General features: G+C 48.7%; 1 protein-coding gene across 1 annotated transcript in view; it reads left to right on the plus strand.

Annotated features, from left to right (window-relative positions):
• Positions 1-26,231, plus strand: part of TLL2 (tolloid like 2) — a 145,579-nt gene that overhangs the window by 112,686 nt on the left and 6,662 nt on the right. Inside the window, exons 9-18 of the mRNA XM_037015779.2 lie at positions 746-861; positions 5,826-5,928; positions 12,225-12,341; positions 13,327-13,472; positions 13,957-14,152; positions 19,208-19,333; positions 20,026-20,186; positions 20,801-20,981; positions 22,362-22,487; positions 23,923-24,050. Of these exons, the coding sequence (XP_036871674.2) occupies positions 746-861; positions 5,826-5,928; positions 12,225-12,341; positions 13,327-13,472; positions 13,957-14,152; positions 19,208-19,333; positions 20,026-20,186; positions 20,801-20,981; positions 22,362-22,487; positions 23,923-24,050 (1,400 nt within the window). The remainder of the gene's footprint in view (positions 1-745; positions 862-5,825; positions 5,929-12,224; positions 12,342-13,326; positions 13,473-13,956; positions 14,153-19,207; positions 19,334-20,025; positions 20,187-20,800; positions 20,982-22,361; positions 22,488-23,922; positions 24,051-26,231) is intronic.

Raw genomic sequence — 26,231 nt, forward strand, 5'->3', positions numbered from 1 at the left:
TTTCTTTTTTAGGACAAATCAGGGAAACTATTTTTCACACATGTGAGGACTAGTCCGGCCTCATGACCAGGCAAACATTCAAAGGCAGAATCGCCTACTGGACAGTATTCCAGCGTCCTGTGCCTCTGGTCATTTTTCTGTTTTCTTGACTTTTGGTGGCTCATTCAGAGCTGGGTAGCAGAAAAAGAAAAGGCAAGATTCAAACTGATAGCTGAATTGAGTTTCAAAGCATTTTCTTTTTTCTATTTTTGCCTCAACTCCCTGCACTTATGTATTCCCTCCGCCACAGGTTGTTCATGGTGATCATCATGGCTGCTTTGTGTGGAGCAACTCACCATGGGCTTCACGCCAAGCCCATCCATTTCATTTAATGCAAATGATTTCATTAACCCTCTAGGTAGGTCCTGCCCATTTTACTTAGATAAGAAAAGGAAGACCCAGCAAGGCTGGGAAACTTGCCCCCTGCCACACAGCTGACTGGAGAGCTGAGATTCAAACCCAGCCTGGGGTCATGCACAACCCTGAGAGCCTCAGAAGAAGCCCTTGGGTGTTATTTTTGGTGCACAGACCCCAACTTCACTTTTGTTAGCCAGGAAAATGTCAGTCTGCCTGGCATGCTTCCTGCCGGTGCATTCTGAGGGCTTTGGCGGGGCAGGGATGTATTTGCTCCGCAGCCCTGTGCAGTCTGCCGCTTAGGCAGGGAATGTGTGTGCACCCCAGGATCACAGTTGTTTTGCTTGTGCAGCATGTGGGGAGACCCTGCAGGACACAACAGGAAACTTTTCCGCACCTGGTTTCCCAAATGGCTATCCTTCTTATTCCCACTGCGTCTGGAGGATATCGGTCACTCCAGGGGAAAAGGTAGGTGTGAAACCACCTCAGGGAATGCCATCACTTCTTTGAGTTGGGTGAGGCATTTGCAATTATTATTATTATTAATAGTAGTAATAACAGCTGTTATGAGCACTCACTCCATGCCAGACACTGTGCTAGCTTACTAACATTACTCATTTCTGGACTTTTCAATGTGTCTCCCCCAAACAAATGGAGGCCTATGTACTTAATGTCCATGTGAGTTATAAGTCAAGCTCACAGTTTGTAAAGCAAAATAGACTCTATCCTCCTACCTTGATAAAGACACAATCAGAATGCCCTGGAAGGCAAGGAGCCAATTTAGAATTCCTTGATACCTCGGAGTGCCTCTCTGGAGGAAGCAATTTGGAGCAGCTGGCCCTCACTTCTCTTCCCAGCCCCAGTTCCATCTCAGGGACGCCCATGGTGGCACCCCAGCCCACATTCCCACATAGCCTACACTCCTCCCTTGTGCACAGCTGTTCTTCGGCTGCCCCCCTAGCAGAAGTGGATCAGCCAGGTGTGCTGTGCACCCTCAGGACAGTGCATCCAGGGCAGAGATCCATGCATACCCTGGAAGTGGACTATTTGAGAAGGAATTCCAGGGTTGGGCATCTGGAATGAGGTCTAATTGCTACACAAGCTCTGGGTGAGCTCAATCCCTTGGGCCTGAAGATTCCATGACTCTCTAGAGCTGAGCCTAGGGCAGGGGCCTTTTGGCACTGGTCCAATGGTGGAATGTTCTCAGCCCCACTGCAGGGTGCCTCTCCTTATATCCATTACCTGGGCAAGGAATTTGAAGCTCAGACATTTAAAAACTTGCCCAAATTCACAGTAAGATGTAGAACTGAGATCTGGGGCTCCTGCACTCAGGAGCTTGTGGGTGTTTTCACTATACCTTTCTATAAATCCAAGGCTTCTTCAGGTTGTCTCAACCTAGATGCAGCTATCTTTGAGTTGCCCTCTCTGTCCCATGGGTCCAGCTCCCTAGAGTCATACCTGTCATAGCTCATCTCACAATATGATGGCTGCTGATTTATTTGACTAACCCCCTTCTAGACCCTAACTTCATTGAGGACAGATTGTTCATGCCCAGATTCGCAGCACCCAACACACCTCATGACACATAGTAACACAATAAGTATTTGTTGAATAGGCACGTGGATGTGTGAGTGGCCAAGTAAAACCTGTAGCTGGGGTTGCGGTGGGGGTGGGGGGAGGATGGCGGTTTGGATCTTCAGGTGTCCAAAATGAACCTTCAGGTATTCCTAATTCATAACTTTAAAGGAGTACATTTAAATGTTTCCTATTATGGGCTAGGTAGTGTTATCAGCATATTACGTAGATTATCTCATTTGATCCTCATGACTTCATGTGATAGATGCTATTTCACACTCATCTTTCAGGTTGGGAAATGGACTTACCCAGTGCTGCTCAGTTGGTTGCATAGTTGGGATTTGAACCGAGATGATTTCACTCTGAGAACCCAAATGCTTACCCATCAGTCTATATTTCCACAAAGGAGACAGGCTAATAGACACTTGAACATGCATTCACACACACACATGCTCACATGCACACATACACATAAACACACAACACTCATATGCACACACCCTTCCTCTGGCTCTAGGCATTTATGACAGTGTGGTTGTCATCTGGAGGCTGAGAGACTCTAGACCTGTCTGCCATGAGTGTATGTGCCATCCCTGTGCCTGCCAGAGGCATTAATATGAGAGAGGCAGGAAAGAGGAGGAGGAAGAAGGGATCTGGTAATCCCTAAATTGTTAAGTTGCTCTGAATAGCAGAGGCTATGTGATGTGTTTTGAATTGCGTAAGAGTTTCACCAAGCCTTAATTATTGCTAACTGGGTGCAGAGAAAATAGACATCGTTGAAATTCCTGCACCAATTATTTCAATTTCTTCTTCACCCACCCTTAAGCACCAGAGCTGCTAGTAATTAGCAAACTTGACTGATTTGTTTGCTAGAAGAGGTTTGCTAGATCACCTCTTGTTTATCACCTCTTTCTCTGTGGTCTTTATGACTTACTAATATACTTAAAATAATTAGCCTGAGTAACTATCCTATACTATTCATTTGTATCATTAATGTGTTACCAAGGAAGTTGTAATGACGTTTCCTTTCTGAAATTTAAAAAGCAAAGGCTAAAGAATTATATTGCAACTAGCTAGCAAGTATTACTTTTTTTTGAGCTTCTGAGTTTAAAAAGCTCCAGGGTTGAGAACCACTGGTCTAGTTTGAAAGAGGAGTGACTTTCTCTCTGTCTCTGTCTCTGTCTCTGTCTCTCTCTCTCTCTCTCTCTCTCTCTCTCTCACACACACACATACACAGACACTACAACTCAGGGGGTGAACTGGGCTATTATTTTCTGGCACTGGCTCTTCATTTCCTAGGAGACCAGACGGCTTTGTAGTAGAAGGTTCTACTTGTCCTGAAACCTAATCATTGGGTGGAATTGGCCAGAGAGAAGGAGTGGGGGGCACTCTCAGCACCCACCCAGACGGGCAACCTGTGAAGAACACAGTGTGTCCATTGTGGTGTGCTAAGTGTACACTTAGTATGGCCTGATTTTTTTAAGTGCCATTTATTGAGTGACTATTATGTGCCAGGCATAGCACTATACACTCTATAATACAGTTTCTTGGGTAGGTCCTTCAACAACCCAGTGGTGTGTATGTTGTTCTACAGATGAGGAAACTAAAAGTCCAAGCAGACAAGTATTTTCCCAGATCCCAGAGCTAGTAAGTGGTAGAGCTGAGAAGACATTCAGATCTGCCTGACTCTAGTAATGCCTGCTGTATAGTCACTGTAAGGGGTGGAGGTGGGGGTGTGCTCCCAAGAGGGAGAGCTCGTGTCCCTCCGGGGAGTCAGAGAAGCACTCAGGGAGAAGGCACCTGAGCTGGGCCTGGTGGGGGGGGGGGGGTTCCACAAGCACAGATATGTCAGGGTGCACCGGGAAGGGAGGGCTCCTCGGTGGGCACTGGAGGCTCTGGAAGGCAAGCAGAGAGTTTAACTTATGACATGGGGGCACAGGGAGCCACTGAAGTTTTCCGAGCATACGGGGATCTAGTAAACAAGAGATCTAAGTGCAGGATTGATCTAGAAGCCCTAATGTGCAGAACAGATGGGGGCACAGCAGGGAGGAGTTCAGGAACCATCCTGGCAGCAACCAGGCAGGCAGGGCTGCTGAAGGGGCTGCGACTCTGGCTTGGAGCCAGAGACACAGATATCTCGAAGAAACAGTCTGTCAGCATTGGGATAAACAACAGGGGCAAAGTACGGATAGCAGCAAGGTGGGGCACCTGTGTGACTGTGGCAATGGTGCCACCTTGGGCAGGGAAGCTGGGAGGGAAATGCTCTGTTTTGAGGGGCCCCCACAGTTAATGGGGGCAGGGAGGACAGCAGTCAGCTGAGGAGAGAGAGCAGTGAAGACAGGATGCGGTCCATAGCAGAGGGCCATGGAGGAGGACAAATAAGAGTCCTTTTGATTGGGCTGGGAGGCCGCTGGAACCTTTGACCTGCCGACCACTGCCCCAGGGTTTACTTAGACACAGAGGGACCCTAGCTGTTTGAATGTTCAAGAAAGTGGACAGAGGAGGGGGCAGAGAGGAGATGCTGGTGAGATGAGCTGATGGAGAGCGAGGGCCCTGGAGTGGGAAAGGAAGAGGGGCAGGCCTGCCTTCCACGGGGCCGGGAGAGCGCAGGCCGAGAAATGATGGAGCCGGGGATGCAGTGAGCACAGGCAGAGAGTGAGCTTGAGAGCTGGGGCCAGGCGTGGCGTTGGCACCTGGCACAGCGCAGCCTGAATGTGGGTGAAGGGGCAGGAAATGCTGGCACTCTGCTCCGGGCTCCGGGAGCCCCACGCTGGCAGGGTTGCCACAGGGACCAGGGCCAGTTAATGGGTACAGCAACTGTGTGAGGCTGCAGGGCGAGACTGCCTCTGGACTCCACTGCACAGCCGCAGGGTGTTCAGAAGAACTGAAACCTCCCTTCTCAGTCCATCTGAACCCTCTGCGTCTCCAGCCCTCATTCCCCTCATCCCTTCTGCCTCCTCATCCCAGACACAGGTAATGGCCTATGCCGAGCATACAGTACAGTTCCTCAGACATCTCTTCACCTTTGCTCACACCATTCCTCACCAGAAGGCTCTCCGCCCTCCTTCGATGCCCGCCGGGCCCCTATTCTCCTTAGGTTAAATGCCACCTCCTCTGAGAAACTGTCTGCAGTATCACTGGACAGCATTTATTTCTCCTTTGGGCTCCACAATGCCCCTTCTGTCCCTCCCTGTCTTTTCAGCATTTATTCCATAGGGTTCTAATTGGCTTGACACATCTGTGTTATCTGAGTTCCCCAAAAGCAAGAACCCTGTCTTACTGGCCATTCTATCTCTATTTCTCAACAGACTGGCACACAGTAGGCGGTCACTACCAAGGGCGGAATGGATGAATGAATGAACAGACTAACTGTAGGAAGGCTATTAGACACACCATGCCTCAGAGGAGTGAGGTCATGGCCGAGGGGACATTGATCATGGAGGTGCTCAGATGCACTCGGGCTAACCCCAGTGCTCTGGAATGATTGATGATGCTGTAAGATCTTTTCTATCTCTGAACTTCACTGACCCCTTACCTCCTTCCAAATCCCCAGTCTCAACTTGCCCGTCCTTATAATGCATCCTGCTTTCTGTAAACTACCTAGTGACTTCAAAGCTCAAGTTGTTCCCCAGACAGAACCAAAGGACCCATCTCCTCTGTTTACTCCCCATCCTGCTTAAGGTTTATTATTTAATGTCATGAGGTTTCCTGTTTCAGTGTGTTTTGAGAGGACACTCCTACTGCGGTCTGAGCGCTCTGTATGCTAATGGGCGATGCGAGAGCACCGGTATGCAAGATGTAGCTCCCAACTCCTCTGGCTTTGTTGCCAAAACTCACTTTGTGGTAACTCTTTACAGATCATCTTAAACTTCACATCCATGGATTTGTTTAAAAGCCGCCTGTGCTGGTATGACTACGTGGAGGTCCGGGACGGGTACTGGCGAAAAGCCCCGCTGTTGGGTGAGTTGACTTTAGAAAGCCTGAAGAGAGGAGTGATCAGATGTTCTGGCAATGCTGTTAACGTTTGGAAGAGTCCATCCTGACGGCAGTCACAGGAAGTCTCCAGGGTCTGTGTCATTGTAAAACTCTGAACACTCCATTTGGCCACATATGCTAAAAGCTTTTAAAACTGTGAATACCCTTTGACCTAGCAGTGCCACTTCTTGGAATTTATACCAGGGAATCAATTAAGGACGTGTACAAAGTTCTAGCTACAGGGGTGTTCACTGAAGCAGGAGAAATTGAGAACAATTTAAATGTTCAACAGTAGGGGTTAGCTGAATGAATCATGATACATCTTTTCAGTGGAAAACTATCCAGCCATTAAAAATAAAGTTGGAGGGGAGTATTTATTGATACAGAAAGGTGTTCATTATACATTGCTGTGCAAAAAAAGAATATGCAAAAGGATTCCATTTTAATAAAAGTTCATTTACATGTATGTTTTGTAGCCTTTGCAAACTCAGATGCCTTCAGAAATAGGCAGAAATGAGTAAGATAGGGTTGGTATGATAAAATAAGGACAGGTGGACAATGTGTGGCAAACTGAACAGTAAATATCCTGACCAAAATTACTCAAAACAAAATACTTAAACTATTGTACAAATTGAATTTAATTGGAAGAAACCATTTTGTGATCTACAATATAATTAATATAATTATCAATATAAATAAATAGAACACAGTGGTTATTTCAGGATGATTTGGTATTGTTTTTAAATTTATTTTGTTGTGGTTGTTCCTGGTTTCACTCTATTTTAGAATTTTTCTCTGATGGGTATGTACCCTTTTCAGATGAACAGTGCATGAACTCAAACATGGGAAGGCAGCTTGGAACTTTGTGTGAGAGGCAATGGGCAGGTGGTGTAAAGAGAAAGGTCAGTTCATTCAGGACTGGTCGCCAGAGGAAAGATCTCTCAGTGACCAGGGGAGATGTATAGAGGACCAATGGCATTGATGTCCTCGGAGCGGGCCTAGGGACTCCTTTGGTGCACAAATGGTGGCCAGGGTTGAACAAGAAAGAGATACAGATTTACAAGGAGCCAAAGGGAACGGGTTCCGTGGAGAGCGGGTTGTCCTCACTTTAGAGTGGGGCAGGGTGGCTTCTGGGTTGCACAAGTCTGAGCATCAGTGAGAACTTTGTCCCTGCATATCCTCATGTGGGCAGAAAAGTCACACCAGTTCTGCTGTGAATGGCTGCCCTGACAGTGAGCTCCTGTGCATCCACTGACCAAAGACAGAGACAGGAAAGAAAGAAAGCTAAGCTGGAGAATTTCATGGCCAGACTGAACCCAACTTCATGTCAGATTCTGAGTAGGTTGGAAGAGACTGGGTCAGAGGGTCTGGGCTGGACCCATGAGGGTGCTGGCAGGTGTTAGATTCTGTATGGCCAAGGGGTCACAGGCAGGTCATCTCTATTGGGAATGGCATACAAGGCCCTTCTGTCCAGAATGCAGTGAGTTTAATTCCTACAGGTACAGACAGGTAAGAATTTGTCCACGGACGCTCTAGAAAAAAGTCAGGGCAGGCTCTGACGCCATTAGGAGGGGCCAGTCAGATAATTACTGGTCCAGGTAGACAAGTCAAGAAAGTGATCCCTAGGCCATGCACAGACAGGAATATGTCCACTGCAGGACAAATGGGCTATGTGACCTGATGGCAGGGTGCAAGCTGTCTGCCCTGGATTCCTGCTTCCTGCCTACGGTGGGCAGACACCGTGTATGCAAACATTGGTTTGCATACTTCTAGATTGTTTGACTCTTTTACAAGAATGCATGCAGGTAGTATTTTATAATGAGAATAATAAAAAGATGCTGTATAGGAGGAGCTTCAGAGAACGTGGAATCACAGACCCATCACCCTGGCAGGGGCCTCAGAGTCACCTACCCCACACTTGCATGGGAAAAGCCATGCTCCGCAAGGGTGGACCAACCCTCTTAAGGCCACGTGGCCAGCTAGTAGCTGACATCGGACCAGAACCCCAATGTCCTGCTCATCGTGGGGAGGGGGGCCCTGCCAAATCTGAGAAGGGTACCCCTGGAGGACTGCCAGATGAAATGCACAGTTTATTGTTTATCTGAAGTTCAAATTTAACTGGGATTCCTGTACTTTGTTTTTGCTACATCTCACAACTCTATAGCCCCCCAGGAATGTGACAGATCTAAAGGCTCAGGAGGAGGATGCTCTCTGTTACCGAAGTTCCCCAGGGAGTGGACCAAGGCATGCTCCTGAGAATGGGCACAGGTTGAGGGATTTCCAACAGTTCTCTTTTCTTGACCTTGAAAGAAGAATTTTCTCACTACAGATTCTGGTATCTCTGGCTACACGTTTGTTGATTAGATGGGTCTTTTGCTGTTCCTTGTCATCGGTGGTTTGTTTTATTTTGAGGTGGTTTTTATTTTTGGCTCATATTTTATGTACTTTTGCAGTGTGTGTGTGTGTGCATGGCCCACTGCCTGTAACTGTCATCCTTCCTTTGCAGGAGTTCTCCTTTGCCAACTGTTTGGCCTGCTCTGATGTTTCCAAATGCAGTTGTTAGTGAACTTTTGTGTTTGGAACAAGTGCATTGTGTGGACCAAACTGATCCCTGGGAGGGGTCAGTGCCCTAAAATCTGCTGGGAGGAGGCAGGTCAATGCCCCTTTGGCAGGAGGGAGAGCGGATTAGGGCGGATTGTGAAAGTATGCATCTTGCTCTGAAAAACTATGCATTGCATACTTTCCCAGGGAAGTGTGTGAAAATCCAAGCATAATGGATGCATAACTTTTTATGAATGAACCCTTTATGACTCCCCATGGAGCCCACTTGTAGTGTCCTCATCTGCATTTCCTCTTCTTGATATCCTTATTAAACTCCTCCTCCAAACTCAGGAGCCAGATTTCAGTTTAGGAATCTGACACCTTTTCTCTAGTTCAGTTTCTCTCCAGCCTGTTAGTTGTCTCCTTGGAAGAAGGCTGTTTGGGACCCAGGTTTTCACATAACAATCAAAGGGAAATGTTAAGGCAAATGAGAATATTTTACTGCTGGTTAAAGATATCAAACTGGTTTTTCAGTTTTAGGGGGTCACTTATGAGATTGCACCTGCAGAGGGAGGAGGGTGGCTGCATGGAGAACTCACCCAGTAATCTTAAATACTGTCCTGTTAATTGGATTCCCCTCCCTTATTTCTGCTGGAAGAATTACTCTAACAATGCACTTTTGTATGCAGAACTGTCTTTGGGCATTCTGTGGCACCACAATGCACACAAAAGCCCTTCTCCCCTTTCCCTGAAGTGGGAAGGGAAGTTCAGCAAGGCTGGGCTGGCCAATCAGTGTCGCGTGGCCCCACTCCTGGGGTTTCCTGGGCAGGGGCAGCCCCCCAAATGAGCACAAATGATAGCCTGAGTCAAACAGCCAGGCTTTGATCTTCACTCCTATGTGTTGGGTTCCAAACTGGGAAATGGGAATGATGTCTCCATGCCCAGAGAACACATCTGATATCTATTTATCAAAAAATGTACAGTATTCAAAATCATACCTGAAACAGAGAAGTTCCTCTTGATGGTGGTGGCAGTGGTGGCAATGACAATGAAGGTGAGATGGATGGTGACAGTCAAGATCTCAGACTGCCAAAGTTCAAATCCTGCACCCTCTTACAACTTTGAATGTACTTAGATTGAGTGTAGCTCAACTCAAATTCTCCAATCCTCAATTTTCTCATAAATGAGATTAATAGTAGTACATCATTCAGGGGATGATGGGGATGCAACTGGATAATCCATGTAAAGTGCTTGGGGCAGTGCCTGGCATAGACATGCTCAGTAAAAAAGAGGCTTTTATTAGAGCCATTATGGTGAAAATGAGAATGTTGAGGCATCAGCCAAGCAAGGGACAAAGTAGAAGATTCTGGTTAAGAATCATAAGGCGATTTAGGGAGAGATACCACTTAGAAATAGTTTGTAATTTATTCTGCCAAGTCTAGCTCGGTCAAGGCAGTAAAATACGCCTTAGCCTATAAATCCTATCTGCCCAAAGTACTGAGCAGACACGGCCCCCCGGGGTGGGTGGTTCATGTCACTGGTTGCATTCTTAGGCAGCAAGGCACTGGAAGTCCCTCTCTTGGAAGCAGTCCCTGGCGGCTGTGACAGCTGGGGCTTTAAAAGAAGAAATTTGGACTTGAAATCTGGTTTGCTGGGAAGGAATTCCTTTTGTGATCGGATGTTGTTTCACTGCTCCTCAGCAGCTCCAGCTCCTCACTGGTAAGCAGTACTTTCCTGCTTACATGTAGGTTTCCAAGAACTAACTGACACTAGCTGGCACTGCCCAAGGAACCATTACTAAAAATTTACAGGCTTCTGATGGATTTTTCCCTGCCAAACACTTGGCAGCAGTTTCAGCTCATCTTACTTAACGTTAAGCTCACCAAACCCAAAAGGCTGCAGGTGGCCAAAATCGGAAGCAGAAGATTAACAGCCTCTACCCTGTATCTCCCCAGAGAATGTATCTCCCCAGTTGGTTGTGAGGAAATGTCCATGGTGGTATTTGTTCCTTCCCCCAACCCTTCTCCCCCATTTCTCGGCAGAACAAAGCAGAGTTATAGCTTCAGAGGATTGATCCAGTGCCTAACATGGTGCTGGCAATAAAGTAGTGCCCCTAAAATAGACTTTCAAAAAAAAATTGCAGTATAATTCACATACCATACAACTCATCACTTAACGAGTATAAGTCAGTGGTTTTTAGTAGACTCACAGAGTTGTACAACTATCACCATAATCAATTTAAGAACATTTTCTTCACCCCTTAAAGAAATCCCATACCTACTAATAGTTACTCTCCACTTCCCCCAATGTTAAACGGATTTTTTAAGTGACTCACACAGTCAGTGCTTGGAGAACCATGACCTCAGTCCAAATAGACCTCGACTGGCTTGTGTCGTGATTAGTACAGCTCAACCCACCTCCCACCCTGCCCCATCCCTGACCTTGCCCTGGCGCCATCCTTACATAGCATTGGGAATTTTATGGCCAGGGGTCACCATGCACTGGGAAAGCATGGCCTTACCCCCTCTTCCTCTATAGGGGATCCAAATTTCAGACCTGGACTCATATGTCTATGAAATAAATACATATTTACTTATATTTTTCAACAGCAGAAGTTCAGGTGGTGAGGAATCAGTTTTGGTCAGTTTGTGTTTTCTTCCCCCAGGGTGGGGGCACCCATGGGGGGCAAACTTTATGCCAAGGCCTGATGGCAGAGAGGGCATCCGTATTGGTTGGCAATGCTGGGATGTCCTCATTCCCATCTGGCCTCCAGTCCTCTGTCCAAGCAAAGAATCCTCAGTGGCTGCTGTGCCTCCTCTTTGTCTCAACTCTAGGCCAGTTCAGATTGGTGCCAAGTCCACATGTCCCAGGAGATGTTCTCCGACTCCCCAGACCCCCCAGGCTACGGGGAGTCGCTTCCATGCCCCTTTGCCTGAGAGCTCTTCATGCCTGTCCTCCGGCCTGTATCTTCTCGATAAACCTTGTAGACACTCCTGATCTGACCTCGGGGACATGGGGAATCTCGGGCCTTGTTCTCTATCCAAATCTCCCAGATCCTTAAGCCTGCTTCAGGTCTCTATCATCCTTTCAGCCCAGGATCTCAGCTGAGGGTAGGACAGGGTACAGGGTCCTTCTGGGGTGGGGATGGGGGCATGGTGCCCTCTCCAACCCTCTCTCTCCCCAGTCTTACCCATCCATCCTAAGAATCATTCTAAGATCTATGAGGAGGGGACAATGTGCTCTTACTCATTGCATGCTCTTCCAGATCTTTGGTATTGTGACTCGTGAAATTCAAAAGCCAAGATTTGATTTTCTTCACTCTTTGTGTTCTCTGGCATCCCTTCTCTGAGGCCAGGAAAGCAGAATGTCTTCCCAAAGGCATGCTGCCTGAAGAAGGGTGCATATGTGATAGGAAATACCAGGGGGAGATAAGCTCATCACTCTCCCAGGCCGCACCAGACCAGCACGTCCACAAAATCCATTTGGCCAGGCAGAGCAGTGTCTGGCTCTTCTCTGAGGGCTTTGATTGATTGGAGTCTCAGATTCTCCTGAAGTCAGTCTGAAGGCAGCACCTAGGTTGTGAGACTGTCTCTGTCCTAGTTTTTAGTCCTGTATGTGCTGTGAATGGCCGCAGCTAGGATTATTGCTCACGGTGAACCACATTTGAAGAAACACCACTCCCTGCATTGAGCCCCCTCTTGCTGTGTCCTGAAGCCTGACCATTCTTTTCCACTTCCCAGGTAGGTTTTGTGGCGACCAAGTCCCAGAGCCCCTCACTTCCACCGACAGCCGGGTCTGGGTGGAGTTCCGGAGCAGCAGCAACATCCTGGGCAAGGGCTTCTTCGCGGAGTATGAAGGTCTGTTCACAATGAGTAAGCCACCCCGGTAGCTTCGATAGGCCTCTGTCCTTCACGTGCAACCTGCTGTCCTCTGCCACCCGGGCCTGCGTGGCAGCTGCCAGAGCCACAAGGGTGGGAGCAGCTGCTGCAGGGCCGAGGCTGAGGACGCCACTGTCCCTGTCCTTCACATTCTGAAAACAGATCGGCCAGCAGTGCTCACGTCAGGACAGGCGTCACCCGCCTGTCTCCAGCTGCCTGATACCTCCTTCCAGTTGGGCTGTGGGGCCGGCTGCCCCTGCAGAGGGTGCTGTCAGGGTTATAGAACCCCATGGAAATGAAGACAGCCTCCCAATAGCTGTGTGAGCCTGAACAAAGAATCTAACCTCTCTGGGCCTCTATTTATTTCATTTGTGAAAATAGGACTTGGGACAATGTCAGGGAATTTACAACTACATTTCTTGGAGGGGTCTCTGAGGCCACCATGGTGACTGAGTTGAGGGAACCAATGGTTCTGGGCTCCAAGCAGCTGCCTCCAGGGCAATTCTACTTCTGTTTGTTCTACATATTGAGTAAATTGTTGTAATTTTGGAGAGGCCAAGGTTTTGTTTTTATAAAAAATTGTGTGTGTGTGTGTGCATGCATGCATGCATGCTCCTCTGTCCAGCCGTCCTCTACCTTCTACAGTAGAATCACCCAGGGAACTCTTACACATCACTGCTGCTGGGAGCTCCCCCAGCCCCATTTGAATCAGACCCTCTGGGGATATGGCCCTGCTTCCACAGCTTGAAAGATCTCCTTCATGATTTTGATGCACAGCAAAGGTAGATGACCACCCCCCTACATGGTTATTTTTTGTATATGAAAAAAATGAATGAAATGGTGCCTTTCCAAAAGCAGTCTTACTTGGGTGGAATGTGGAGCCACCTAGTGGTAATAAGTGGCCGCCCACCTTCCTTCCTAAGGTCTGACCTGGGACCCCCTCCTCCTGGTTCTCTTCCTAAAGCTACGTGTGGGGGAGACATTAACAAAGACACCGGGCAGATCCAATCTCCCAACTACCCAGATGACTACAGACCTTCCAAGGAATGTGTTTGGAGAATTACGGTTTCGGAGGGGTTCCACGTGGGGCTTACTTTCCAAGCTTTTGAGGTGAGTACTGCTCAGATTGTCTTCCCAGAGAAGAAGCAAATGCCAACTTCTGCTAGACACTCTCTGTTCTATAAAGACAGGTTTCCATTTTTTGGTTGACATCAGGAACCTAAGAGGCCATTTCAAGCCCATCCATGGTGCATGGTGCCAAAACCTTTGCAGGCTTTGAAATCACATCCACCTTCTTTCTGAGGCTGTGGAGAGAGGGAAGAGAAACAATAGAAGTGAAAGTCTAGGATGGGGTCCCAGAAAGTGTCGTAGAATCGTTTTTTTTCCTGTTCATTATATCTTAGTCTTTTTGGAGCTTAATTCACCCTTGGCTTCCTCAAGTAGGAGACAGCTGGGAGAGCCCAGGACACACTTGGGTCCCTTTGCCTCTTGTTTAGATTTTTGAGAGTGATATTTGGGTTCCCTTGTTAAATCTTAAAAACCTTAAAGTCAGGCCATCTGTCATCTGCCACATTGCCTCTGTTTCTCTGTTTAGATCGAGAGGCATGATAGCTGTGCATATGACTACCTGGAAATCCGAGATGGCCCCACAGAAGAGAGCACCCTGATTGGTCACTTTTGTGGCTATGAGAAGCCGGAGGATGTGAAATCCAGCTCCAACAGAATGTGGATGAAGTTTGTGTCCGATGGCTCCATCAATAAAGCGGGCTTTGCAGCTAATTTTTTCAAGGGTATGAATTAGCAGTTTATTTGCATTTTTAGTCATAGGAAGAGTTATTGCTCCCCTGGCTTAAGAATCACAACACCCATATGAAACCTTAGCATTATACAAGGCTCCCTGCAGGCAGGAGGCAGCAACCCATTTTAGAGTTGTAACTCCAGCAGAATTCACACTGACTCACAAACAGGCCTGGCCTTGGCATCCACATGGCAGGAAGTTCCGCTGCTGCACTTGGACATTAGATTTAATAAGTTCACATGGTCAACTTAGTGAACTTTAGTGAAACTGAGCATTGATAATAATAAATATTTGTGTAGTTGCTATCATTCACTGAGCACCCACTGTGTGTCAGGAACTGTGCAAGGCACTTGATTTGCCTGATGTCCTTTAATTCCCAAAATAATTCTTCGAGTTGGGTTTAGCTCACGTTTGTTCAGGGTCAATGAGGGCTGCTTGGGGTCACTCAAATAGTTTAAGTGGCAGATCAAGAATCCAGACACAGCCTGATTCCTAAGCTCAAACTCTTTGTACAACATTGCCTTGCATGTACTGATATGGGCCAGAGAACAGTCCAGGTCTTCAGCTCCTGAGGCATCAGCCCCCAGCCTACAAGCTCTGCTCAAGTGGGTGCGGTGGGCAGGAGAGAGGGGTGGTGCTCAGTCCACAAACTTCCACATCGCTTTAGAGACATAGGAGGCTGCAGGGTCCTGATGAAACCAGACGCAGGATGGCGTGTCCTGGTCCTGCAGAGTGGACTTCCCAAGACTGCTTTGAGAGGGCAGGTCTTCCTTCTCTGCTCTCAGGGCCCTGGGAGCCCCTCAGGCCACACCTATGAGAGAATTCCCAATGCATAGTGACTGGGCACCCCGTAGCACACCAGCTGCCACTGAATGGAGGTATCCAGTCCCCAATGGAGGTCCCTTGATTAGCGGCACCACTCACATACAAATGGCTGCTTTCCCTTCCTTCCCTCCTTGCGGGTTCCCCACTGTGCCAACCCAGAAACCCTGGTCCCCTCCTTACTCCCAGCATCCCTATCTGCTCCCTCTTTAGCTCCTTCTCCCAGGTTCTACATAAATGGATGAGTGTCAGAAGAACCCACTTCAAGCCCTGTGACCCTGAACAGGCAGCCCTTTGTCCTTATTGAAGCCTCCGTTTTCATCTCTGTAAAACAGGAGGAAGGAAACCTGCCTGTTTTACCTAAGCAGTTGTTGTGAAGCCCCAACAAAATGATGGCTGTGGAGACACTTTATAAGCTGAAAAGTGCCAGTCAGGCATGGGGGATTATTATTTTTTTCTGTCTAGAGGCATCTGGGGAGAGCAAAACCCAAGCAGAAACGGAACAAGAATCACAATGCTTTGAATAATTGGAAAAAAAATTTAACTAGTTCTCTCCCAAGCCAAGAAGCCAGGCCACAGCAAGTGTATCTCAAATGCAGGTCAACTTGTGGTGGTCGTGGGAAGGAGGGCACAGCAGCCTTAGCTGAGATGGCTGGGAATTCACAGCCCCCGGCTCACCCAGGCCAGACCGCGTGTGACTTAACAGCAGCCACCTTGGCTGCATGGCCTTGAGCAAGTTACACAAACTCTCTGACTTGTAGAAAAGACACTACCAGGTTCTTGTAGAGTTTGTTTTCAGGAGGAAATGGAATGGTGAGAGTGAACACGTATGGTATAATGTTTAGTCTCATGAAACGGTCTTTGCTAAGTTAGCAGTCCTTTGAGGTAGGTATTTTTCTCTCTGGGAAAAATGGCATGACCGTTTCTTCTTGCTATTGCCACGTATCAGTTTCCTGTAGCTGCTGTAACAAATTACTGCAAACTTGGTGGCTTAAAAGGACACACATTTATTATGGTACAGTTCTGGAGGCCAGATGTCCTTGCCTTTTCCAGCTGCTAGAGGAGGCCCCTTCATTCCTTGGCTCACGGGGCCCTTCCATCCTCAAGCCGGCGTTGGTCGACTGAGTCTTTCTCATGCCCAGTCACAGGCCTCTGCTTCTGTTGCCCCAGCTCCTTTTCTAACCCACATTCTCCTTTCTCTTTCAGTTATAAGGGCCCTTATGGTTGCACAGACAATCTTTCATACTCTTTCACTTTAAGATCTTTAATTTAATCACATTTGCAAAGTCTTTTTTGCCAGGTAACAGATTCACAGATTCCAGGAGCTAGGACATGTGCGGCTTTATTTTGCTTAACACATACCCCAGATGATTCTGAGGTTTTATTCTAATTCTCCTGTCCTTCTCCCCTGACTTCCACTCCAAGATCTGTAAATTAGGTGTTGTGGCTCTTTTTCCAGTGAGGTAACTGATAACTAGTTAGCACTGGCCCACCCCCACACCTCATTCCTGGCTCTGCTGATAGTCAGTGATGCACAGTTTTGAGAGAACTGGCTAATGCGGGAGATTAGGGTTGCCAGATTTGGCAAATAAATAACATCAACAGGATACCCAATTAAATCTGAATTTCAGATGAAGAATGATCTTTTAGTATCAGTAAGTCCCAAATATTGCTTACTGTGCTAAGTAATGATTGGTTAGTCATCTTAAATTCAAATTTTATTAAGCCTCCTGCATTTTTTTGGCAACCCTGCTGGAAATGCCAGAGAAACAAGTGTTTCTGTATTTGATACTAAACTGGTTTATAAGGGACTGAGTTGAGAGCTTTGGCCTGCTCTAAGTAACCATGATAACCAGCTTGTTTGCTGGTTAGAAGAGACCATCTTCTTCCTCCTCTCCATCTGCTATTCACTCAGTGCTGTGCTAGAGGCTGGGGACACAGGAAAATACCGGCATTGTCTTCAAGAGCTCCAGGTGGTGAAAGAGTGCTGCAAGCAAATGGGCAATGATGTCATGGAAGTGTGGGCCGTGGAGGAAGCTGTCAGACTCTGCCTGGGGTGGGGTCAGGTCACCCAGCCTGGATACGTTGAGGGCATTTTTGATTCTCAAGCATCTTTTTAAATACCTGTGAGACCCATCTAGATTAACAGTGCACAAGCCCAGCTTGACAGCTTTTGTATGTCAGTGAGCTTGACCATGAATCTTAACAGAAGAACCAGATTGTGTGGAAATCTTGGGAAAGAAAGACATCTATTGAGTGTGCCAGAAACTACGTGAGTTAATCTCACTTAATCTTCAGAACAACCCCTTGGCAAGCATTATTAGCTCCCCTTTTAAAACTGAGGAAACTGCGGTTCTAAGGTGGCAGAGCACTAACAGGTCCTGGGTCTGCGGGACTGGGCAGTGTACTCTCTTTCCACTACAGAGACCTAAAAGTCACAGGCATGTAAGGTGAAGGGCTTTGAATTTTTCATTGGTGTTCATGATTTGATTCTGACACTTGTCACCTCTCTGCCTTCTCAGTCCCCTGAGGGTGTGGGAGAAAGGGCCCTGGACCTCCCGCCTGCAGGCTGGGTTCTCTTCCCTCATTTCTCACCAGCTGCTCTCGGGCAGTCACTCTCTTTCTGCGACCAAACCATACCTGCTTTGTTCTCCACTGTACACCCAGTGCCCGGCCCTCATGGGCTCAGCAAACCCTGGGCAGTGAACGGACGAGGCTCAGGTCCCTCATCTGCAGACAGGGCGTCCTGCCACCTGCTCCACCTGTCTGGGGTCCCATGAGGATGCTTGAAGCGAGAGACCTCAGTCTAGAGCAGGGCTGACCAACCAGCGTAGGAGGTGAGTCATAAATGTGAGCACATAGGTGATTGTAAACTTTCTAGCAACGGCTTTACAAAAAAAAAAAAAAAAAGGTGAAATTAACTTTAATAATATATTTTATTTAACCCAATATATCAAAAAACTACCATTTGAATGTATAATCAATATGAACAGTATTAATGAGATATTTTATTTTATTTTCTATACCGTGCTTTAGAAATCCAGTGTGCTTCACACTCCCAGCACATCTGAATTTAGACAAGCTACATTCCAGTGTTCCACAGCCACACGGGGCTGGTGTCTATCGGAGTCAGCGCAGGGCTCGAGACTGAGCCCAGCTGGCTTCCTCGGCCGAGCCTTTTCCAGCCAGGCCATCAGTAGGATGTCTTGTGAACATACAGTGCCCAGTGCATGTGTCAGGGCTTCCCCAGTGAAAGAACCTGGAAGAGTAACTACAAAGGCCTTGCAGAAAAGTTGAACCAGCCAAGGAGGCTCTTGCCTTGGTGCCAGTTGGCAGGAGGCTCTGCCAGGGCCCAGCTGGCGCATGGCACTGACCAGGGTGCCAGTTGGCCTCTGCATCCCTCTCCTGGAGCCAGATGGCAGCCTCTCCCAGAGCCGCTGGCCCTGCAGGGGGCAGAGCACATCTCTGCTTGCTTCTGGAGATGGCAGGAGCATTTGCAGGCTGGCAGGCCCATTTTGGCCTCACTCCCCACATAAAGACTATGAAAATTCCCACCTTGATTCACATAATTGCACTGTCCCAGGGCTGATGGACAGCCATGGTGTGTTGGTGAGTAGGAATGGCTTCTTTCAAGATACCTCTTCAAAAGCTTAGGGATGCACCCTGCCCTCTCTTTCCTTTACTCTCTCTGAAACAATGTTTTTGGTCCAGGCGGAGTCATCTCGTTGTCTAAGCAGACAACAGTCCCTTCTTTCACTGGTACCACTTGGAGAAGGTGAAGAAGCCAGAGCTCCTGCTATATAAATCAGAGCCCTGCTTCAAATTTCTTCTACCCCCACATTCTCCCAGACTTTTCTGGGAGGCTTGGCCTTAACCGCCGTAGCCCAGGAAAGCACCAGCCCATGGGCTTGGAGCACATCTATTTGCCACAGTAATAGAGGCAATGCAGAAGATGCCGAGGCTCCCACTGAAAGCAGGGCCCTTCGGACCCCTCCACCCATCCATCCAAGCTACAGCAGGGTCGGAAATGGCCAAGTGTCTGACTGCTCTTGTTGGAGGAAGCTCAGGTGTAAGCGTGTACCTTTCACCCACCTTCCTGGGCCAGACAGACATCCTACCTGTTCAGTCTCTGGAGGGACTGTCTTCCCTTTGCTTTGGGACGTGGTGGGGAAGAGGCCAGGCAGCTTTGTGATGCCTTAACCAAAGTCATTTTCCTCCCCGACAGAGGTCGACGAGTGCGCCTGGCCTGATGGTGGCGGGTGTGAGCAGCGCTGTGAAAACACTCTGGGCAGCTACAGGTGTGTGTGCGACCCTGGCTACGAGCTGGCCGCTGATAAGAAGACGTGTGAAGGTTGGTGTTGGACCTGCCAGGCTGGAATGAGAGGGCATGGGGGACAAGTCCACGGAGAAGGGGGCAGAGATGGGGCACTGGCTGGCTGTGAAGTGACAGTGGCCAGCCAGGTGGTGATCCATCTGTTGGTGATCCTCCTCTTCTTGGCGGGAGAAACCACTTGACAAGAAGTGTGAGAGGACTGCCCCGGTTATTCGAACTCCCCTCTAGAAACTGGAGACATGGTTTCCTTTCTTCTGTGATCGTGAAAAATTCACATGATTATTCAGGTAGGAAATGAAAGCAAAGAAAAACCACAAGCACTTTGGTATGACTCCTCTACTAACACATCATTCATTCCCTTTTTACGTGTTTTCCTTGTCCACCTGCACAACTCCGCTTGTTCACGTAAGCCAGGTACATTGCATAGCTTGGTGCAAACATTTCTAAATTTCCTTTGGTCATGTGGGCAGGTAAGTACAAAGGCAATGTCATCATTTTTAAAAGCAGTAGAGACATGTCCTCAACTTCATCCCTCCAAATCCTCAGTTGAAACAGTTAGACTAGAGGAAAAGATGCTGAATTAATCAGTTCAGCTAGTCTAACTTTTTTTTTATTATTAAAGAACAGCAGGGCTTATATTGCTGCTTGGGGGAAGTCGCAGTCACTTGAAACTAAAAACAAATGGCTCTTGCTTCTGTTTCCCCGTGTAGTGGCCTGTGGCGGTTTCATTACCAAACTGAACGGAACCATCACCAGCCCTGGGTGGCCGAAGGAGTACCCTACAAACAAACACTGCATCTGGCAGGTGGTGGCCCCTGCTCAGTACCGAATCTCCCTCCAGTTCGAAGTGTTTGAACTGGAAGGCAACGATGTATGTTTCTGTGCTCTAGTCGACTGGGGATCATGTGGGGATGTGGCTTGGGGCTGGGAAGCGGTGTGGGGCTCAGCAGGCTGGCAGGTCACTTCCTTGAGTTCTGGCCTCACAGCTGGTGGAATCTGGGGGCTGTCTGGGGCAGCAGCTTCTGCAGATATAGTGCTTTGGTCCATTTGTCACTGAGAAGTCCAAGGACAATCAGGACAAGAGTGGAAGAGGTGGGTCTTAGGGGAGGGAGGTAGTCAGGACAGATAAGTCCTCTGGGGGTTACTGTCCAGCTGAGGTGACTGGAGGGCGTGAGCTGCAGCTGGGGACCAGAATAGTGCAGCAGCCAGTTCCCTCCCTCAGGCAGTGGTCATGGGCTGACCAAGTCAGCCGGGGGCTGCACAGAGCCCTCATGCCAGGGTGCTAGTCAAGCCTGCCCCACATCCACAGCTTCGGCTGGAGGGATCCAGTGAGGGTAGGGAGGAACCCTCCTACCAGTGGGCCTGGCTGAGTCCATGGGGCCGCCTGGCAGGGTGTACCTCTCAGGAAGGGGGTCCTGCAGTGTACCAGGGGTCTGGGGTGCAGGTGGGGGGCACCAGGCTTCTCCCCATGGTGCACCCTTACAGGTCTGTAAGTACGACTTCGTGGAGGTGCACAGCGGCCTGTCCCCCGATGCCAGGCTGCATGGCAAGTTCTGTGGCTCCACGATGCCCGAGGTCATCACCTCACAGAGCAACAACATGCGTGTGGAATTCAAGTCAGACAACACAGTCTCCAAACGTGGCTTCAGGGCTCACTTCTTCTCAGGTGTGTGGGTTTGGAGGCAAGGCCACAGGCTGAGGGTGCTGTGGCTTTGCAGACTCCCAGCCTCTGGGGCACCTGGCTACCCCCTCTCTCTGCCCTCACAGTATTTCTGCCTGGGAAGTAGCATACTTGGATCTAGGATTTTTTTTTATATCAGCAGCTATTTTATTATAGGGCTGCCATAACAGATTGCCACAAACGGGGTGGCTTAAAATAATAGAAATTCTCTCATAGTTCTGGAGGCCTGACGTCTAGGTGTGGGCAGGACTGTCCTCCCCACAAAGGCTCTGGGGAAATATCTTCCCTTGCCTCTTCCTAGCTTGAGGCTCCAGTGCTTAACTGTTGGATGGGCTTCATCTCTTAAGGATTCTTAGTTGTCCTCATGAAGTAAAAGGGTGCCAATAAAATACAAAGTGTTCAATGACAAAGTATCCACAGTGGGCAGCGGATACAGAGAGGGGCGGGAGACACCACTGACCCCGCAGTTACCAGTGGCATGAGGGGCTCGGGTGAAGTTTGTCCTCAGTTGTTAAAGGAGGCAGTTGGCGGGGAGAGGGCTGCATACGGCCCTGGCTTGAGCTACAAAACCGTGGTAACAACAGCTAGTATTTGAGTTCAGATGTAATAATAAGTAGAAGCCAGCACTTTGGGCTGGATGCTGTTCTAAGTGATTTCTCTGTGCTAACTAATTCATCTCCTTCTCCCAACAACCCTATAAGGTAAGAACACCATTACTGACTCCACTTTCCAGGTGAGGCAACTGAGGTGTAGAGGTCAAGGACTGCCCAAGGTCACAGCTGGAAGTGACGGAGCAGGGCTGGCGCTCCGCTCTCTGGCCTTCATACTGACCTGCCCCACAGGCCAGAGGCGGCATGGGTCAGTCGTAAAGTATGAGCCCAAGCCTCCAGGCCCCGGGGGCTGCTTGCTCACTGAGTGACCTCAGGCACATTAGGGTTCTCAGCCTCAGTTTCATTTCCTGTAAAATGGGGGCATAGGCCCCTCCTTCCTGAGGTTGTGTGAGAGTTAACTTAGATAACATATAGAAAATGCTCCGAGCAATGCATGGCAGTTATCTTTATTATTGTTACTATTATTATTATGATTAATATTAGCCTCTCCTCCCTTAAGGAGCTCCTTGTTTGGGGTGGGGAGCAGGGTTGGAGAATCTGTACCTTCATTAAGAGCTTTAGGAGCCCTGGCATGTATACCAGGGGCAAGTTCTATCCAAAACATGCTGCCGACACCCCACCCCAGTAACAGGGTAATCAGAACGGGGTCATTAGGGAGGCTCCCTGGTGGCGGATGCTTTTGAGTGGGGTTCGTGCCAGGAGGGACGTTCCCAAGCCAGTGGTTCCCCTCAGGAGAATCCATTGCTCTCCCCAGACAAGGACGAGTGTGCCAAGGACAATGGTGGGTGCCAGCATGAGTGTGTGAACACGTTCGGCAGCTACCTGTGCAGGTGCAGGAACGGCTATCGGCTCCACGAGAATGGGCTCGACTGTAAAGAAGGTGAGGCCGGGCCACTGCTGGGTGGCCGCGGGCAGGGGTGCGCAGTGCTAACCTTGGCCACTGGGGTGTATGGGGGGCTGAGAGATCCTCGGGCCCTTCCTCCTACTAGGTCTGCCCAGGCCGGAGCCTCTCAGAGGCTCGGCACCTGCCCTCCCTCCTCCTGCCCTTTAGCTGAAGAGTGATTTTTTTTCCCCAGGACAGTTCCCTCCTTCAGGAGTCATGGAAGGCCCTCAGGTGCTTTCCCTAGACTCCAAATTAGGACTACCAGGTTTAAAGCCTGGCCTTGCTACTTACTAGCTGTGTGACTTTGGGCATTACTTAACTTCTCTGAGCCTCAGTTTCCTTTTCTGTTTAAAAGGGTCTAAACACAACCCCCTTCTTAAAGGTTTGTGAGGATTAAATGAAAGCATTCCTAGAATATATTTTAGACAGTCTGGCACATATTAAGCACTTAAAATGTCAATAAATATACATCATCTATATTCTAATATTATTTACCATATGCAGATCTAATAAAACAGAATTGGGAAAACTTTGCTCCCTGCTGCATTCACTCCTGGGAGTTCTTCAGGGCCCCATGGCTTTGGCTATCCAGTCATTCAAATAGCCTCCCTCTGTTCTCACCCTGTCCTGGGAAGGGAATTTGAGCATCTCTAGAAACACATAGGTCTCCAGCCACAGGGCCCTGAAAAGGACGTCAGGGTGAGGAGGTGTGTGAAGACCTGACACCTCTTCTCATTTCAGAGTTAGGAGATTTGGCTGAGGTGCACAGAGTCTGGTCAGGGCCTACCTGGAACATCACAGGATGAGCTAAGATGTTTTGATCACCAGGCAAATTCTAGCTATTGTCCAAAATGCTACTCACTGAGCAAGTCCTGGGACCTCCCTTTGCTAATAGCACTGCAGTCAGAGCAACACCTGTAGCCTTCAAATGAAACTGCTTTGACAAACTAAAGTCCGTAGTTGGAAGGCATGGTCAGGAGGACCTTTGTTAGCACTTTCACGTGCATCATCTCATGTAAGCCACATCCCCCTACTACAAGATTGGCACCCCGTTTACAAATAAGGACACCAGGACTTACATAAATGCCCGAAGCTCCGCAGCTTGCAGGTGGTGGAACCAGGGCTTGGGCCAAAGTCCACCTGACCCCAGGGCCTGTGATCTTAACCACTAGCTCTACCATATTTCCAAACTTAACCATCATGTAAATAATAATAGGAGGAAATATGACTTGGCTCCTGAGCCACTACCAGAAGGCAGCAAAGCCAAATAAATCAGCAAATCCCTGAGCCAGGGACACTTGATTCAGGATGACCCGTCCCAGACACTTGACAGCCACCATGTGACAAGTAAGAGCGAGGAGAGGAGACTCTCCTGGAACGCTGCCCATGAGTGAATTGCTTCTCTCTCTGTGCCTGTCCCCCTGCCCCCCAGCTGGCTGTGTGCACAAGATCAGCAGTGCAGAGGGGACCCTGGCGAGCCCCAACTGGCCTGACAAATACCCCAGTCGGAGGGAGTGTACCTGGAACATCTTTACAACTGCGGGCCACAGGGTCAAACTTGTGAGTCATTTTAGTGGTTTATGCTCAACACGGACTTGGGTTGCAGACAGCCTTGGGTTGGATCTCTGCTCTGCTACTTCCCAGCTCTGAAGCGTGGGGAAGTTAATCGACATTTCCAGGACTCAGTTTCATTATCTGGAAAATGGGGATGCTGATGAAACCTACCTCATGAAGATGTTGTGCTAAATTAAAGAAAGGATACCCAGGAAGCTTTCAGCACAGGGTGGCAGTGGGAAAAGCCCTGTAAACAACGTGTTCACAGTGGTACCAGTAGGAGGTGGCACCCAGCACACATATCTGCAGTGCTGTTTGAGATTCTGTTGTTTCCAGTTTTAATTTTTTACAAAAACTAAAATCAAGTCAAAAATGCAGTCAGCACAGAGGGTTGGAGAGTGGGAATGAGAAATTTTCAGATCCTCCATGCCCACTGTAGAAATGACCCCTCTGAACATTTTCTTGTGAACCCTTCAGAAATGTCCTATGCACACAGTCATGTATGTACATGCATGGGAAAAAATATATACCCTTTTCCTTGCTCAAACTTCTCCAATGGACTCTTATATTCATGCTCTTCTACAGCTTACATTCTTTTTCAATTAACAAAAAGATTCGTTTCTTATACTAATTCTCTCTTCATTTAAAAAATACTCATCTTTTAACCCCTTCTTTAAAGTCCCATCCATGCATATGATCGTGGTCTGTGTATCATGCTCAGTTATTTCAAAGGAGAAACGAGTCTTTCCTACAAGTCTCGTTTCTCAGCCCTAGGGAAACAAATGCTCTTGCCGGCGGGAGAAGTACTCGGGACAGAGTTTTTAAGTGGGCCATTCTGACTGGAGAGGAGTAAGCTTTCAGAAGGGAGATGGGTTATGGACCAGTAGGGAGAATGGAGGAGGACCAAAGAGACCGTGATCATAAATAGGCGATCGCTCCGGGACTTGAGCGGGTGCTTGGTTATTCACTGGAGCGGTGAGGACAGGTGCGTGGATGGGTTCCCAGGCTGCAGCACCAGTGCTGGGGTCTCAGTGCCAGGCCTGAGGCATCGACGGGTGGAAAAGGCAAGGCCCCTCACCACAGGGTGCTCACATGGGCACCCCACTGGCATGGCTGACCATGTGGGAAACACTTTCGGCTGCTGCTCTATAGGGGCGTCAACGGCCTGGAATCTGGGTGCGGGCGAATTGAGGAGAGCTATTAGAGAAAAGCACGCCTTTCCCCAAACTTCCATCTGCTGGAAAATGTTCGCTATGGCAACATAAATCTCGACGTCGGGGCCAGGGGCCGGGCTGGTGGGATGGCGCCCCCTGGAGTTAGGAATGCGCAACCTGCACAACTGGAAGCGGCGCTTCTGTCCAAGGGCAAGATTTCAGTAGTTGCCAGCGAAGGGCTTTTCCTGTTCTTTACAGTAGTAACGAACCAAAGCAATCGATCACGTTGGCCAGAGTTAGGCCAGGCCTCACATTTTTCTGAAGTTCGTACATAGATGTATGTAGCTTCCTACATACATGTGTGGTGGATATATTGACCTTGCTGTATCACTTGCTACCAAAGAATGTGAGTTGAATACTTCCCAAGAATCTGGTGTTTCACTACATTGGAACAGCAATAGGGTGTCCAGTGGACCTTTGGGGAACTCCCTACCTCCCTGGCCCATTCCTCCCATTTGGTCTCCCAGCCTGGTGCCCTTGGTCTCCCCTTCTTGCTCCCCCGCACTGCCCCTGGCTCCCACCCTCTGGCTCCTAGCTCCCTTTCTATAAGGAGTGACGAGCTTTGCCAGTTACAAGTGTGTTTGTCATTCCTATGAAAGCCCACGCTGGTGACGGGTTTCAGCACCTCCATCCCTGCCCTGTCACTCCGGCCCTCTCCCTGTGAACTGAGACCACCCCGCCCCCATTAATGTCTTCTCTCCCTGCTCTGTCATTTGGTCCAAGCCTTCATTTAACACTGTCCCTTCTCACTGAGTCCCATCTCCCTCACAGCCATCAGCAGGCCGTCAGCCAGTCATCTGCCCAACACCGGAGAAGCCCTACATTTGGGGCTGCAAAGCATGATGTATGGCTTGGAATTGTGGGGTTCCACTGGCCAGCTTCAGGGGACCATCTTTAGGGAGGACAGGGAAGAGCTAGGCAGTATGGCCTGGTGGTGGTTGGGAGTGTGGGCTGGAGTCAGGCTGGCTGGAGG

The sequence above is a fragment of the Manis javanica genome, chromosome 7, assembly GCF_040802235.1.
Source record: "Manis javanica isolate MJ-LG chromosome 7, MJ_LKY, whole genome shotgun sequence".
Lineage (NCBI taxonomy): Eukaryota > Metazoa > Chordata > Mammalia > Pholidota > Manidae > Manis > Manis javanica.